This window comes from Cnephaeus nilssonii, assembly GCF_951640355.1.
Source record: "Cnephaeus nilssonii genome assembly, chromosome: 10".
Taxonomy (NCBI): Eukaryota; Metazoa; Chordata; class Mammalia; order Chiroptera; family Vespertilionidae; genus Cnephaeus; species Cnephaeus nilssonii.
Window position 1 is genome coordinate 85,078,580 of NC_137081.1, and position 17,239 is coordinate 85,095,818.

Sequence of the window (17,239 nt, forward strand, 5' to 3'; positions counted from 1 at the left end):
TTAGTGTTTTGGAAGCTCCCTAGGTGATTCTTTGTTTGGTTTAATTATGTCTGTTTGTGATTATATGTTATTTATATTTTAAGACATACAAGTAAGTAATTGTTCTTTTATGCCCAGTTTAATAGCATCAAAAGAAATCTGACTTTCCACATCCTTTGGTATAAAAGTTTATCAACCAAACTTTTAAAAGTAGGAAATTAGAAGGAAGTTTTTAAAGTACCATGAGGAAAGTTTGTTTCCTTTTTAAAGTACTACGAGGAAAGAGAACCATATTTGTTTCACACCAAACATACAAGACTATATATCTGCATGCTCTCACCTTTATCTTCTAATGTAATTTAAACTCAACTCCTAAAGATCCTAAATCAAGGAAAACTACTATCAGTGCCTGTCTCTGAGCTCTGCATTTTCCAGTCCCTGGGCTTGGAATGTGGAGGAGATGAAAGAAAACAGACTTGAGAATATACAAACATGAGCTCAGACCTTCCCCAAAACTTCACCCAGAACTCCCCCAGCTCCTAAATTTCACTTTAAAATGTGTTTGGTGCTTTATCTGAATTTTGGGTTGTCTTAAGGATGTGCCAGTTATTAGAAAGCTATTACATGCAGGTAGAAAAGAGACTAAAATGCCTACTTGGGAAAAACTCTGATCCTTTATTTCACTGGGATGATTTTATGTTTACTGTGCTGCTGAGAATAGTAGGAAACAAACTAGAGACTTAAGGAGTATCTATGAGACTAGCCCTAAATTTCTTAAACTGGATGAAATTTAAGTTATAATTGTCTAAGATTTTAGGTTGTTCTTGAAATAGTAAGTGGTCTGTCTTGTATTAATGTTTTTTATATTCCTCAAAGTTTATTTTGGCAAAATTTATACTTAGCCTGTTGATTTTTAGTCTGCTGTTTACCTACACAAACACACAGTTGTTTTTTCTTCCCTTTTTGAAGAAACTCTGGAAAGAATCAGAAACCAATAATGCCTTGGGGGTTATATTTGTGAATGATGATAGAAATTGGGTATATGGGGGGAGGACGGCCTTGGCCTGTTGCAGATGTTGGAGGGACTGTTGACCATGTACCTTTGAATGTTACCAAAAAATCAAACTATATGAATATATTAGTTATATATAAAATATTAAAATAAGGGGGTCCATGATTATTGTTTCAAGTAATATGTACTCTTGGTTAAGTTGAAAATTTAGGAAACAACAAAGAAAAAAGTATCACCAGTAATCTAAACCACCTAGATAACAACTCTGTTACTGTTTTGTTATAGATTGCCTCAGTACAAAAGAAAGCGCATGACTATATACAGATTTGTACCTTTGATAAAAATAATCTATACTAATAAAAGGGTAATATGCTAATTGGACCGGAGACCTTCCGAATGTCCTTCCGGACAAAGCCATGGTGGCCAAGGCAGAGGCAGGTTAGGGGTGATCAGGCCAGCAGGGGTGGGGGGCAGTTGGGGGCGAGCAGGCTGGCGGGGGGGCAGTTGGGGGCGAGCAGGCCCTCGGGGGGGGGGTAGTTGGGGGCAATCAGGCTGGCAGGGGTGGGGGAGTTAGGGGTTATCAGGCTGGCAAAGGGGGCAGTTGGCAGTTGGGGGTGATCAGGCCAACAGGCAGAGTGGTTAGGGGTGATCAGGCAGGCAGGCAGGTGACCAGTTAGGAGCCAGCGGTCCCGAATTGCAAGAGGGATGTCCGACTGTCCCGAGGGGTCTCAGCTTGGAGAGGGTGCAGGTCGGGCTGAGGGACACTCCCCTGTGCACGAATTTCATGCACCAGGCCACTAGTTTATAATATTTTATAACCTGCTTTTAAAATTTAACAATATATTGTAAGTAATTTTCTAGAATCTTAAGTATTTGCTTTCGTTCATTTTATTTATTTTTATTATTATTTTATTATTTTTAAATATATTTTATTGATTTTTCACAGAGAGGAAGGGAGAGGGATAGAGAGCTAGAAACATCGATGAGAGAGAAACATCGACCAGCTGCCTCCTGCACACCCCCTACCAGGGATGTGCCCGCAACCAATGTACATGCCCTTGACCGGAATCGAACCTGGGACCTTTCAGTCCGCAGACAGATGCTCTATCCAGTGAGCTAAACCAGTTTCGGTGCTTTCGTTCATTTTAATTGTTGCCTGGTGTTTTATCATATTGCAATACTTCATGTAGGCAGTTTATTATGGTTGGAAATATAAATTGTCTTAACTTTCTCTGATGTCATTCCTTGTAGGTAAATCAGAACACATTCATAATGATTTTTTAAAGCTATTGTCAGATTACCTCCTGGAATGGTTGTGCTAATTTGCACTCATGGTGTATCAGAGTCTCCCTAAAACTAAGGCTACATAAAATTGTTTGTTGCAGTATAATAGGTAAAACCTGAAGATAGGGCAACTCCTAGGTCCATGGTTGTGGGGAGAAAACAATCGGGCATGGAAACTAATTTTATTTCACACCCAGTATGTGATTGACATCAGGCTGTAGTAGATATTTTCCACAGTTAAATCTGGGATTTTTGGATATTGGATTGTTTGGCTTGGCCATGATGGATGAAATTTTTGATGTCCTAGATTGAAATCTTTTCTGCTAATAGATTGAATTACTTTATGCCTACTGGCTGGCCTAGCATTTTATTAATAGAGGTCTGTGTAAACTGAACATTTGTTAGATTGAAATATGTTTAAATGCGGAGTCCAACTGAATTTTTAAAGAAATGAGAGACAGCTAACTAAGTAGCCTACACACTTGGAATCCAGAGAAAATATTGCACAGTATTTAATTGCCTTTGAAAATGTTTACTGACCATCTTATTTCAATGTGCAGAGGTACTTTGCTGGCATTCTAGTAGTTCTGTGAATTTTACTTTTGGGTCCTGGGAAAGAATGAGAAGAGGCTAGGGCAAATAATTGGCAAGAAAATCAAATTGTTACAAGTCTGTTTACAATGCAGCCTTGTTTACCCACTCTTTGTCTATCTGGATTTCTGAAACTGGATTCCTTCGCTCTGTGAACTAGTTAGCACAAGAGCCACTCTTTTCCTTTAGGATTCTTGGAATTGTAAGCACGCTGGAAAGAACACTATTATGTATATCTTAGTTGGATGAGTGCCTGCTGTCACTGTTAGGACTTGGTGGTGTAAAAGGATTAATGAAGAGAAGTAAGCTGGGAATGGTTTACAGTGGAAGTCTTTGGAATTGGTTCTTAAGTCTGTTTATATTATGGACATTTGAGAGTGAAGAGGTTACAGGTATCAAAAGGCTGTTACTCATGAAACCAGAAATATGCTAGTTACAATATTAACATTTTTTATTTGTTAAATAAAGGGGCAAAGACTGCTTCATTTAATAGATATGGCCTTGATTATGAGAAAAATCTAATTTTGTGCAGACTCTTCTGAGTAGTGTCTTTTGTTTTAACCTTTACCCGAGGATATTTTCCCACTGATTTTTAGAGAGAATGGAAGGAAGGAAGGAGGGGGAGACAGAGAAAAAAAAATCTACTAGTATATGAGAGAGACACATTGATTGGCTGCCTCCCCCATGTGCCCTGACCCCAGCCAAGCTCCAGCCTGCAACTGAGGTATGTGCCCTTGACCAGTAATTGAACCCACAACCCTCCAGTCTTCCGTCCAACACTCTAACCAGTGAGCAAAACTGGCTAGGGCTACTTTGTATTATAGACATGGCATTGTTATTTCACCTAATTTGGGGTCATGATCTGTTAATAAATCTTATTTTTATTATAAGAATATGAAACATGAAGATACTTCTGTCAAATTTTAATAGTTGTGAGTCTTTTTTTTTTTTTGAGAACTAAGGGCAAAATTTAGACTATCCTTGTTACTGAGAGTAAAGGTAATGTTTTAAAAAGTCATGTATTTGGTTTTAGGTCTTTTTTGCTCATTTCTATTCATAAGCTTACGATGGATTTTGGGTAAATAACCCTCCCTCTCATTTTCACTCTTTTTTCTCTTGTGAAATATTTCCTTGTGGTTACCAATAAAAGCATGATGAAAATTAACTTTTAGTAATTAAAATGCTAAGTTCTGTCATCTGCTTAATAACTGAATTTTTGTTTTGTTTTCAGCATTGGCTGGATGTTACAAAGAGTATCAAAAAGCAAGTTAAAAGTAAGTGTTGAAAAAAATTGTGAAAAAAGTAGAAATTGAATTATATATAATTATATATTAGTTATTTTTAATAGTAAGGACTTAAAAATCATGTTTTAGATGACTTTCTTAGCATCTCTACTTTCTAAAAATAATTTCAATCTGGTATACTGATCCTAAATTATATAGGGTTGATGGTAATTAGATTGAAGTGCCTTACAGTTTGTTTCCAGGAGAAAGCCTTGCAGCTTGCAATGAGATTAAGTTCCCATGAGATGCTTAACCTTTATATAGTAACTAGAGTCCCGGAGCATGAAATTCGTGGACGGGGGCAGGGGGGGCGGTCCCCCTCAGCCCAGCCTGTACCCTCTACAATTCGGGACCCCTCGGGGGATGTCTGACTGCCCTAACATCCCTCTCACAATCTGGGACCACTGGCAATGGAGGCAGTCTAACATCCCTCTCACAATCTGGGACCACTGGCTCCTAACTGCTCACCTGCCTGCCTGCCTGCCTGCCTGCCTGTTCACCCCAACTGCCCCCCCTGCCGGCGTAGTTGCCAACTGCCCCCACTCCGCCGGCTTTGTTGCCCCTTAGTGCCCCCTCCGCCAGCCTGGTCACCCCTCACTGTCCCCCTCTGCGGGCCTGGTCGCCCCATGCAGCCTGCTGCTCAGTCATTTGGTTGTTCCTCACTAACCCCCCTGCCAGCCTGGTTGCTCCACACAGCCTGTTCGGTCGTCCGTTCAGTTGTTTCGGATGCGATGGTTGCTTAGCCTTTTATATATATAGACTAGTGGCCTGGTGCACGAAATTCGTGCATGGTAGGGGGGTGTCCCTCAGCCCAGCCTGCACACTTTCTAATCTGGAACCCCTTGGGGGATGTCCGACTGCCGGTTTAGGCCCCATCCCTGCAGGATCGGGCCTAAACCGGCAGTCGGACATACCTCTTGCAATCTGGGACTGCTGGCTCCTAACTGCTCACTTGCCTACCGGCCAGATCCCCCTAACTGCTCTCCCCTGTTGGCCTGATCCCCCTAACTGCCCTCCCCTGCCAGCCTGATCCCCCTAACTGCTCTGCCCTGTCGGCCTGATCACCCCTAACTGCCTCTGCCTTGACCTCACCACCATGGCTTTTTCCGGAAGGACGTCTGGTCTAATTAGCATATTACCCTTTTATTAGTATAGATCAGTGGTTGGCAAACTGCGGCTCGCGAGCCACATGCAGCTCTTTGGCCCCTTGAGTGTGGCTCTTCCACAAAATACCACGGCCTGGGTGAGTCTATTTTCAAGAAGTGGCATTAAAAGAAGTTTAAGTTTAAAAAATTTGGCTCTCAAAAGAAATTTCAATCGTTGTACTGTTGATATTTGGCTCTGTTGACTAATGAGTTTGCCGACCATTGGTATAGATAGATTTCTTATGTTGGAATTTTCTTGTTTGGCATTTGTCCAGCTTGTTCTGAAAAATATTTTGAGGCTTTAACCCTTTGCACTTGCTTGCTTTTTTCTCGATTCCTTTATTCTACTCGGGATTTAATTTTTTAAATACCTCAGATTTTACAAAGCGTGGCAGTAGAATAAAAAACTGGAGTTTCTTTTCATACAAACTTATTTATTTGGATTTTTTTATATTTCAAATTATTGATACATTCAAAGAGTAATTATAATCTCGATGCTAACTGTGTCGAGTCACACTCGACATCCAAGTGCAAAAGGTTAACCCTTTGTACTCGCTTCCTTTTTTCTCGAGCTGCTACCGATGCTAACCGTGTCGAGTCACACTCGACATCCGAGTGCAAAAGGTTAAGGCTGTGACTTTTTAAAAAAATATTTATTTTTATTGATTTCAGAGGAAGGGACAGGGAGAAATAGGAACATCAATGATGAGAGAGAGTCATTGATTGGTGCCTCTGCACGTTCCCTACTAGGGATCGAGCCTGCAATCTGGGCATATGCCCTGACTGGGAATTGAATCGTGATCTCCTGGTTCATAGGCCAATGCTCAACCACTGAGCCACGCCAGTTAGGCAAGGCTGTAACTTTAAAAAAAATTAAAAACAGTGAAAAGAAGCATTTCACATAAAATGCCAGTGATATTTCTATCAATAGTCAGGAAAATACCAGTGTTCAATCCTTAGTACACCTTATCCTGTGTAGTAACAGATTTCAGGGCATTTCAACTCTTGTCTTTATATAATAATGGAACCACTGAAAATATAGATGTTAATGAAGTAGGTGGAGTGAATTGGAAAGTGTATGGGAGGATTTGCCATGAACAATTAATAACATAAGTATTCCTCTGTGCTTTTAAGAAATACAGCTCTGCAGATTGTCAGGACTGTTAGATTGCACAGAACTTTTGTTGTTGTTAATCCTCACCTGAGGATATTTTTTTCTATTGATTTTTAGAGAGAGTGGAAGGGGGGAGAGAAAGAGAGAAAGAGAGAGAGAAGGAGGAGGAGGACATGGAGGAGGAAGTGGGAGGAGGAAGGGAGAGAGAGAGAGAGAGAAGGGAAACATCAATCTGAGAGACACATTGATTGGTTGCCTTCCACACTTGCCCCAGTCGGGCCCCAGGATCCAACCTGCAATCCAAGTACATGCCCTTGACTGGGAATTGAACCTGAGGAATACTGATCAGAGCTCAGTCAGAACCTTTTTATTTGATACTAGAGGCCTGGTGCATGAATTCGTGCATAGGTGGGGTCCCTCGGCCTGGCCGGCAATCGGGCCGATCAGGGCCATCTCGCCCAGTTGTCCCTCCCCACGGGAGGTTGGCTGGCTGGCCCGATCAGGGCTGATGGGGGCTGGCTGGGCGGGGCGGGGGGAGGAGGGACCGCGAGAGGTTGGCTGGCCTGCGGGAGGGACCACGGGAGGTTGGCCAGCCATGGGAGGTTGGCTGTGGGAGCGCACTTACCACCAGGAGCAGCTCCTGTGTTGAGTGTCTGGTCAGTGTGCATCATAGCGACTGGTCAACTGGTCGTTCGGTCAACTGGTTATAACGATCACTTAAGCTTTTATATCCTCCTGTATAATAAAGAGGTAATATACAAATTGATCCTCATGCCCTCACAAGATGGCTGACAACGACCAGGCCAGCAGGGGGGTTAGTGAGGGACGACCAAGCGACTGAACAAGCAGGCTGCGTGGGGTGACCATGCTGGCAGGGGGGGCAGTTGGGGGCAACCAGGCCAGCAGAGGGGGGCTGTTGGGGGCAACCAGGCTGGCAGGGGGGCAGTTAGGGGCAACCAGGCCAGCAGGGGGGGCAATAAGAGGCGACCAGGCCAGTGGGGGGGCAGTTGGGGGCAATTAGGCTGGCAGGGGGGGCAGTGAGGGGTGACTAGGCCAGTGGGGGGGGCAGTTGGGGGCACGCAGAGGCAGTGAGCGGTGATCAGGCTGGCAGGTGAGGCATTTAGGGGCAAGCAGGCAGGCAGGCAGGTGAGCGATTAGGAGCCAGTGGTCCAGGATTGTGAGAGGGATGTCCTGGATTGGAGAGAGTGCAGGCTGGGCTGAGGGGACCCCCCACCCCCCCTTGCACGAATTTCGTGCACTGGGCCTGTAGTATATAGACATTGGCCCTGAACTGTTAGAATTAATTTAGAGCTATCTATTCTTAGGAGGGCAGATTATTATGTGGTTGGTATAGTTTAAAAAAGGATTGCTCTTTTTGTATTAGGTTTAACCTTTTGCACTCGGATGTCGAGTGTGACTCGACACAGTTAGCATTAGAATAAAGGAATCGAGAAAAAAGCAAGCGAGTGCAAAGGGTTAATCAAACCTACACTGTAAACTGAAATATAATAATAACCTGTTATCTTTTGTCCCCAGTTCAGTGGATTTTTGACAGATTTACTGACTGTAAATTCTTATTATTTAAATAGTTATAAAAAATTAAAGCTTTTTTCTTTTCTTTTTTTTTAATGGCAGTTGGTTCACCCTATTGTCTGCATTTTCGAGTTAAGTTTTATTCCTCAGAACCAAATAATCTTCGTGAAGAGCTAACCCGGTAAGACGTAGTTGAACATGGGTAAAGTTTGGTCAGGCTAGCTAAAATATTGGAAGATTGTCCATAATGCTTTCCAGTTTATAGACAGCTAATGAAATGTATTCTTTGCCCCTTTAACAGATCTCAGACAATAGAATGTCATTTTGGGATAGTGCTTTTTAAGTGTATGATTATTTTCCTTTTTTATCAGTTTTCAAAATAAAGAGTTAGTTCCCTAGCATCCTCCAAAGGTAACTAGTGAGTTCTTTTTTTAAGTGTCATTATCAACTTATGGATTGTAAATGGGGTATGTTTAAATACATTGCCATGTTCATTAATGTTCAAAATGATCTATCTTTGGCCACTAGGAATTTATTCAAGTAGGCTCCTGATTTGCTTTACCTATTGAAATGCCATTGATTAATAAAAAATGTTAGATTTTTATTTGTTTTGAATAATTTTGAATAAACTTTAAGTAGGTTATGTATACCTATTTTTACTTTTTCCTGCCCTCCTGGTATTTCTTAATGGATGATATTGCAAATCCATGACTCATTCCACTTACTATTTATTTTTATTTTTATTTATTTTTGTTTTTTTCACTCCCTGGCTGAGCTGCCATGTCACAAATAAAGCTATAGCACCATCTACTCTTTGCCCAGAGGAAGTGAAAACAAGTCAGATCCCAAACCTCCTTGACTCAGTGTCTCCCCATTCACAATACAGACCAGGCAAAGAGCCTGAGCTGAGGTCTATATGGGGTTGGTTTACTCTGCCTACTATTTCTTACAGTCAGTATAAGAACACAGCCTGTGGTAAGCACCAGGAGGCCCACTTACTATTTATTAAGTAAAAGATTGAGTTAGTTGAATCCCTTCAGAAGGGCTTTGTTCTTGACTACTCTGCCAATGAGATTATAGCTATTATCCACAGTTAATATGCATGCTAGTATCCTTTCACATATGAGGTGGCTGCATTGTCAGAGTACAGTTAAATCAGTTCACAGAGCTCATTCTCAGTAATTTGCCTTAAACCTTTTCTCTCTACTGTATGTATTCTGTGCCTGCTATTTCTTCTTTTTTTAAAAAAATTTTTTTATTGATTTCAGAGAGGAAGGGAGAAGGGGGAGAGAGATAGAAAAATCAATGATGAGAGAGAATCATAGATTGGCTACCTCCTGCACATCCTCCTTCCCCCCAACCGGGGATTGAGCCCACAACCCAGGCAAGTGCTCTGACTGGGAATTGAACTATGACCTCCTGGTTCACAGGTTGACGCTCAACCACTGAGCCAAACCGGCTAGGCTGTTTCTTGCTATTATCTTATAGACATGCTACCATCTTCCTGATGCTTATTGTCCCTTTTTTCTTATATAGACTTCCTGATGCTTATTGTCCCTTTTTTCTTATATATTTTCTATATATTTTCTTTTTTTTTCTTTTAAATATATTTTATTGACTTTTCACAGAGAGGAAGAGAGAGGGATAGAGAGTTAGAAACATCGATGAGAGAGAAACATCAATCAGCTGCCTCTTGCACACCCCCAACTGGGGATGTGCCCGCAACCAAGGTACATGCCCCTGACCGAATCGAACCTGGGACCCTTCAGTCCGCAGGCCGACGCTCTATCCACTGAGCCAAACCAGTTTCGGCTATATATTTTCTTATATAGACTTTATTTCTTATATAGACTTTATTTTGATTGGAGGGCAGGAAAAAGTAAAAATAGGTATACATAACCTACTTAAAGTTTATTCAAAATTATTCAAATTACCCTTCTAATTTCTTTCCAATCTATGATTCTCTCTCATCATTGATTTTACCCTTCTAATTTCTTTCCAAATTAGAAGGGTAAAATTGTTCTCTTCATTCTATATATTCATTCTATATAAGAATGTTTCTCTCCAAATTAATAAAGTCTATATAAGAATGTTTCTTTCCAAATTAGAAGGGTAAAATTGTTCTCTTCAGTTAAATTTGGGCCTTTTGTTTTTCTTAGGTATTTATTTGTTCTTCAATTAAGACAAGATATTCTCAGTGGAAAGTGAGTATTAGTTGCTTAAGGTAAACCATATTTTCTTGAGTAGTTTAAAAATGTTTTTGAAAAATAATTTTATAGCTAATTATGAAAAAGAAATGGTCAACATAAAGTGTGTATTTCCATTTGTCTTAAACTGAAGGTTGTGAAATTGTTTAACCAATTGTGTTTGGTCTCAGATTGGAGTGTCCTTTTGATACAGCAGTTCAGTTGGCAGCTTATAACCTGCAAGGTAAGCAGTTCTCATGTTGATTATTGGGAGCAAAGCATAACTATTTTCAGTGTGTGTTTAGGTAAAAAATTTCAGAAGATTCAAAGTGATATGGGAGAAGCAGCATTGGTTTTGTGTAAATTTATCAATATCCAACTCTGACTTTACTTTCACTAGTTTTAGAACATTGCCTTCTTTCTTGTCCCTTTCACTTTGTTCTTTTTCTGTCTATAATGTTTTCAAATTATTATTGCAGTCTACTTGATAATTTCATAAATGTTATAATTGGCCATCAGCTATTCTTTCCTTAAAAAGAATACGGTTATATATTAGAAAGTTGCCACAGCTACATGGTTTGCTTTTAGTAGTATTCTTAAAAAAAAATACATGAAAGAAATACTTAGCATGTATTTAAAAGTTCCTAATGGTTATTTTAAGGATAAAAGAGTGTTTTTTCAGTAAATGAGAGTAATTAAAAACTCAAATCTTGTACCTTGTTACATTAATCATATAGTGTTAAATTTAGGGATTTTCTTCTAAAAAATTGAAATTCTTGTAAAACATTAATTTCAGTCTTTGTTTACAAAATGGAAAGAAATATCCTGATTATAATTTTATGCTTTTTGGGGGGGCTGATTCTATATGTATCTCCAATCCCTCTAAGATCAGTAGCATTTATTTGCTATTGTAAAGATAATACTAAAATTTTAATGTTTTCATAATAAACCTAATATTTTGCTCATTTTGTGCTTCCAATATTTAAGAAACCATATTTTCCTATTGATAGAAGGATTGTGAATGGACGAAATTTCTGTACTTCAAAAATTTGCTACTAGTATAAATTGTTATCTACCCATCTCCGCGACCCACCCTGGCCCCGATCGTGCACTTGTGGGGTCCCTCAGCCTGGCCTGTGCCCTCTCACAATCCAGGACCCCTCAGGGGATGTCGGAGAACCGGTTTCAGCCTGATCCCACAGGCCAGGCCAAGGGACCCCACTGGTGCACGAATTCATGCACCCGGCCTCTAGTATTTGTAATATGTGTGTAATATGTGTGTAGAGTGGGTGCTCAATAAATAATGTTATCATCATTTGTATGATTATCTCAATGTAGTTCTCTCCACAGCTTGATTATTTATTTATTTATTTTAATCTTTATTGTTCAGGTTATTACAGTTGTTCCTCTTTTTTCCCCCCATAGCTCCCCTCCACCCAGTTCCCACCCCACCCCATGCCCTGACCCCCCCACTCCCACTGTCCTCATCCATAGCTGTATGATTTTTGTCCAGTCTCTTCCCATACCCCTCACACCCCTTTCCCCCCGAGGATTGTCAGTCCACTCCCTTTCCATGCTCCTGATTCTATTATATTCACCAGATTATTCTGTTCATCTGATTTTTTATTCACTTGATTTTTAGATTCACTTGATGATAGATAATGTATTTGTTGTTCATAATTTTTATCTTTACCTTTTTCTTCTTCTTCCTCTTCTCACAGAATACCTTTCAGCATTTCATATAATACTGGTTTGGCGGTGATGAATTCCTTTAGCTTTTTCTTATCTGTGAAGCTCTTTATCTGACCTTTATTTCTGAATGATAGCTTTGCTGGGTAATCTCGGTTGTAGGTTCTTACTATTCATCACTTTGAATATTTGTTGCCACTCCCGTCTGGCCTGCATAGTTTCTGTTGAGAAATCAGCTGACAGTTGTATGGGTGCTCCCTTGTAGGTAACTAACTGTTTTTCTCTTGCTGCTTTTAATATTCTCTCTTTGTCTTTTGCTCTTGGCATTTTAATTATGATGTATCTTGGTGTGGTCCTCTTTGGATTCCTTTTGTTTGGGGTTTTCTGCGCTTCCTGGACTTGTAAGTCTATTTCTTTCACCAGGTAGGGGAAGTTTTCTGTCATTATTTCTTCAAATAGGTTTTCAATATCTTGCTCTCTCTCTTCTTCTGGCACCCCCATCATTTGGATGTTGGTACGCTTGAAGTTTTCCCAGAGGCTCCTTACACTATCTTCATATTTTTGGATTCTTTTTTCTTTTCCAGTTGGGTGTTTTTTGCTTTTTCATATTTCAAGTCTTTGACTTGATTCTTGCGATCCTCTAGTCTGCTGTTGGATCTATGTATATTATTTTTTATTTCAGTCAGTGTATGCTTAATTTCTAGTTGGTCCTTTTTCATATCCTCGAGGGTCTCACTAAATTTATCGGCCTTTTCTAGGAAATTCTTGAAAAACCTTATAACCGTGGTTTTGAACTCTATATCCAGTCGTTTGCTTTCCTCCATTTCTTTCATTTGTGACATGTTTCTTTTTCTCCGCATTTTGGCTGCTTCCCTGAGTTGATAGAGTGGCTTTGTGTGCTAGGTGTCCTATATGACCCAGTGGCTCAGCTTCCCCAGTTACCTGAGGTGGACACTCTTGGTGCACCCCTTTGTGGGCTGTGTGCATAGTCTTGTTGTAGTTAAGCCTTAATTGTTGTTGGTATCACTGGGAGGAATTGACCTCCAGGCCACTTGGCTGTGAGGATCAGCTGTGTCTACGCTGGGAGAACTTCTGTGCTGGAGACACCCTTATGAGGCAAGACTTGCTTCATTGGGGCTTTGGTGCTCACTGAGTCTGCCCCCTGAGTGTGTCCCTTATGGATCTGAGGAGTTGTAATCTGGATGGTCCCACTCTGACCCCTAGGTACACTGGTTCTTGGATCTCCAAGGAAGTGCAAATTTAGCCTCTGCCTGAGGCCACCCAGCAGGAGCTACATAGAGATCTGCAGATTCCGCTTCTTTGTTTGGGTTTTGGAGGTGCCCAGATGAGGCCCAGCTAGGAAGCGCTGCAAGCTGCTGTGCGGCCTTGGGCCTTCTTTTGGATATTCTGGGTCTCTGACTCAGCTGCAGTTTGATAGGTAAGTTTAGATTTCAAAGGACCAGGCCATTAATATGCAAAAGCCTCTGTGCACAGCTTGGATGGGGTGGAGTCTCAGGGCGGAGCAAACAGCAATGGCTTCTTGTCAGCCCTGTTCTAAGAGGCCCCTGGGTCTCAGTGTCCCTTGGTAATTGCTGCAAGCACCTCTGAGAGAAAGCCGCCCTCGAGTTCTGCCCACTGCCAGACAGTCCAGTTTCTCCCCGTATGAGTCTGGGTCCCCAGAGTCTCGCCCGGAACTGGAGTTGAGAGCAGTCGGGAGCTTGTGTCTCCCTCCGGCTGGAAAAAGCCAGCCGCGTACTCAGTTTCCAGCCCTCCCCACGCGCGCGCAAGCCTCTGTACCTCTGCACTTTACTACCGCAGCTCCTGAGTCTCAGTGTGCTTTTCTCTTCCCTTCTAGTTGTAGAATTTCCACTTAGCCAGCCTTCCTGTGGTTCTGGATCATGTCGGTTTTGACTTTTAGTTGTAATTTTGAAGTGATTGTGCGAGGTGGCAAGTTCAGGTGTTTACCTATGCCATCATCTTGGTTTCTCCTCGACAGATTGTCTTTCTCCACAGCTTGATGTTTTAAAATAAAAATGGAAATATTTTCATTTTTAATGAGTAAAATATTATTTTAAAGGAAAACATGTTTAAGTATAGAAAACTAGAATGTTTTCCCTTTTCCTCCAAACCCTCAGTTCAGAGCTCAGCACAGATGAGTACGTAAATGTTTGTGCATTGTTCAGTTCTTTTCCTACTGCCTTCCCCAAATACTTTTGAGCGTTTTTGTTGTTGTTATTTCTTTAGGATTAACAATTTATGTCAGCCCTAGCTGGTTTGGCTCAATGGATAGAGCGTCAGCCTGCGGACTGAGGGGTCCCAGGTTCGATTCCGGGCAAGGGCACATGCCCGGGTTGCGGGCTCGATCCCCAGTAGGGGGCGTGCAGGAGGCAGCCAATCAATGATTCTCTCTCATCATTGATGCTTATATCTCTCTTTCCCTCTCCCTTCCTCTCTAAAATCAATAAAAAATAAAAAAACAAAACAAAAACAAAACAATTTATGTCACATTCTTTGCATGTTAGATTCTTAACAGATGCCAGCTAAGTGTTAAGGATTGCTAAATATTCTTGTTTATTCATTATAAGGTCAAATGTATTTCTCTGTGGAAGTCTAGAAAGAAGTTTTCAAAGGATAAGCATTATAATAAGGTTTGGATAAATTAAAGACATTTAATTGGAAATACACCACCAATCACAAGTATGTGATTCGTGTGTATAGTCAGATAAATCACAAGTGTAAGCTACATTTATTTTTGGGAGTGGTTTGGGTGTTATGAATTCCTGGTAGTTTAAGAAAGAATCTTTCTAATCCTAGCAGTATTTATTAATAAAATTGGTTTTAAAGAAAGATTCATCAGGAAATAAACTTGTTAACAAAATATAACTTTGTAAAACTTATGTTTGTAGCTGAACTTGGTGACTGTGATCTTGCTGAGCATAGTCCTGAACTTGTAACTGAGTTCAGGTTCATGCCCATTCAGACTGAAGAGATGGAGTTGGCTATTTTTGAGAAATGGAAGGAATACAGGTACTTGATATTTGATCACACTTTCCTTAACATCACCATGATCCTGATTTTATATTGTTTTCTTCTATTTCTGTACTTGGTATAGACTTCATTTTACATTTTTATTATTATTGAAATAATATTTTTTAATTTCAGAGGTCAGACACCAGCACAAGCTGAAACCAATTATCTGAATAAAGCCAAATGGCTAGAAATGTATGGTGTTGATATGCATGTGGTCAAGGTAAGCACTATATTGTGATACTTTTATAAAAAAAATTATTCCTTTAAGATACAAGGTGACTGAAATTTTTTAATGTGAGAGAGGCTGTGGAGTTTGTATGAGCTAGTACTAGGTACTTTAGATAGGTAGTTATAAAGGCTGAGATTAAATATTGAATGTTAAGAATCTCACATAAAGGTTAATATAAGAAAGAAGAGAAACAACCAAAATTTCCAAAAAGTATGTTTGTTCTTTTAAGCTGTTACTTATTAAAGATTTTAACCACTTTATAGTCTTTCACTTCACATTCATATAATCTCATATGTAAGATAAGCAGGCTCTATAAAATTTAAAGTAATTTAGGAAGCAAAGTTGAAAATCTGTAACTTGAGAGGACTTCGTTAAACTGTAGGATATCTGGTATAGTGACTTAAGTTATTTTTAGTTTAAGTAGCTAAATTTTCCCAGAAAGGCAGTTTTTTTCCCCCAAAATTTGCAATTTAAGTGGTGAATAGAACATGAGAAGAATCTGGAAAGAGCTTTTGTTGTAGTGGGAGTGTAACTATTTTCAATGAAGACATACCTTAAAACTGTAGTGTTTCAATGAACTGAATGTACATTTTAATTTTCCTGAGAACGTTGTTTTGGAAACTCTAATTGTTGAAAATACCTTGCATATTAATATTACCTGTGTATAATTAATATAATTCAGTGTGAAAATGAAATTAAGCAATTGTATGAAAATGTGAAGCCTGTTTTATGCAAATAAGTTAACATATTTCCTATTCCTTAAATTAGGCTAGAGACGGGAATGACTATAGTTTGGGACTAACCCCAACAGGAGTTCTTGTTTTTGAAGGAGAGACCAAAATTGGCTTATTTTTTTGGTAAGTAGAGTCAGTGTCAAAGATATTTATTGTTGTTTTGTATTTTAATATGAAGTTAATACACAAAATAGAATTTGGAAATCAAATTGTTCTGAAAAGGTTATAAATTAATTGAAACTGTCTCCTGTCATAGTCCTACCTCTTTAGTTTCACAACCCAGGGGCAAGTTTTAAAACTCTTCTAGTCGCATTTTCCATTAGTTTCAAGGTATGTCAAAGTACATGTTTTAATATAAGTATTATGTATTTCTAGATATGCTAAAGGTTCACATGCAGTTATGTTCTACTAGGGCTGGCCTGCGGGTGATTTTGAGAGTGCATTTATTAAAGCTGGGGGCAGTGGAACAAGAAAGGGCTTAGGATAGAAGAAGCAACAAGAGCGCTGAGGTGGGACTGCTCTGGCTCACTGGTAAGTCAGAGAAAATGAGTCTTTGGAGACAAGTGCAGGGGGTTAGCCTGGGAAGAGCTGCTGCTGCCCATTGCTCCCCTGGTTGCAAGTCTCTGGGGCATCTTATTATTTAGAAGATACATGCCTGTGGGGGCAGCAGAGGGAGAAGGGAAAGGCTTGGGTATGCTCCAGGATGGGGAGCACAAGTTGGGTCCTTTGTTTTGAGGATTTTTAAAGGCTGGAGTTTAGGGGAGACTTCCACAAATTATACGTCACCTTTCCAGGTGTGCCCCTCAGGGTTGTAGTCTCCACTGGTTGGACACTACCAGGGCAGGGGGCCATTAATCATTGCAGCTGGCCCTGGCATAGCCCATCTGGGTTTGCTGCTTTCCTGGGCCTGGTGCTGAAATACAACTGAGGCCTACCTGTTATCTGTAGGGAGGTGACCTGTATCTGTCTGTAAATTGCTCGGCCAGTTTGTTCAGCTCTCTGTTTCAGTTTCCCTGCTCTACTTGCCAAAGAATTTTCCTAGCTTCTTACTGTCCTGCCTCAGTGTCACTATTTTTGCTATTTCTTATTCCATAGGCAGTATTTTTACTCACTACTCCTTATTGTGTGAGAGGAAGATATTAATACTTTTATGTCTCCTTTTAAGCTATGCTCTTTCTGTGTCCCAACTTCTATTATCCAAACTTAAATTATATTTGTGTATAAGTTGGATTTCATAATTGTAATTAAGTTCTCCAGGTTTTGTCCATAGCTGAAAATTAAGAAATAGTGTTCAGCCCTAACCAGTTTGGCTCACTGGATAGAGCATCAGCCTGCGGACTGAAGGGTCCCAGGTTCGATTCCGGTCAAGGGCATGTACCTTGGTTGCGGGCACATCCCCAGTAGGGGGTGTGTAGGAGGCAGCTGATCGA

The 17,239-nt window shown here is 40.4% G+C and overlaps 1 protein-coding gene across 7 annotated transcripts in view; it reads left to right on the forward strand.

Moving 5' to 3' along the window:
• The window catches only part of EPB41L5 (erythrocyte membrane protein band 4.1 like 5), a 190,375-nt gene that overhangs the window by 50,659 nt on the left and 122,477 nt on the right, over positions 1-17,239 (forward strand). For all 7 annotated transcript variants that reach the window (XM_079782471.1, XM_079782472.1, XM_079782470.1 and 4 more), the window contains exons 4-10: positions 4,098-4,140; positions 8,044-8,122; positions 10,101-10,145; positions 10,319-10,371; positions 14,723-14,843; positions 14,979-15,066; positions 15,844-15,932. In XM_079782471.1, the coding sequence (XP_079638597.1) occupies positions 4,098-4,140; positions 8,044-8,122; positions 10,101-10,145; positions 10,319-10,371; positions 14,723-14,843; positions 14,979-15,066; positions 15,844-15,932 (518 nt within the window). The remainder of the gene's footprint in view (positions 1-4,097; positions 4,141-8,043; positions 8,123-10,100; positions 10,146-10,318; positions 10,372-14,722; positions 14,844-14,978; positions 15,067-15,843; positions 15,933-17,239) is intronic.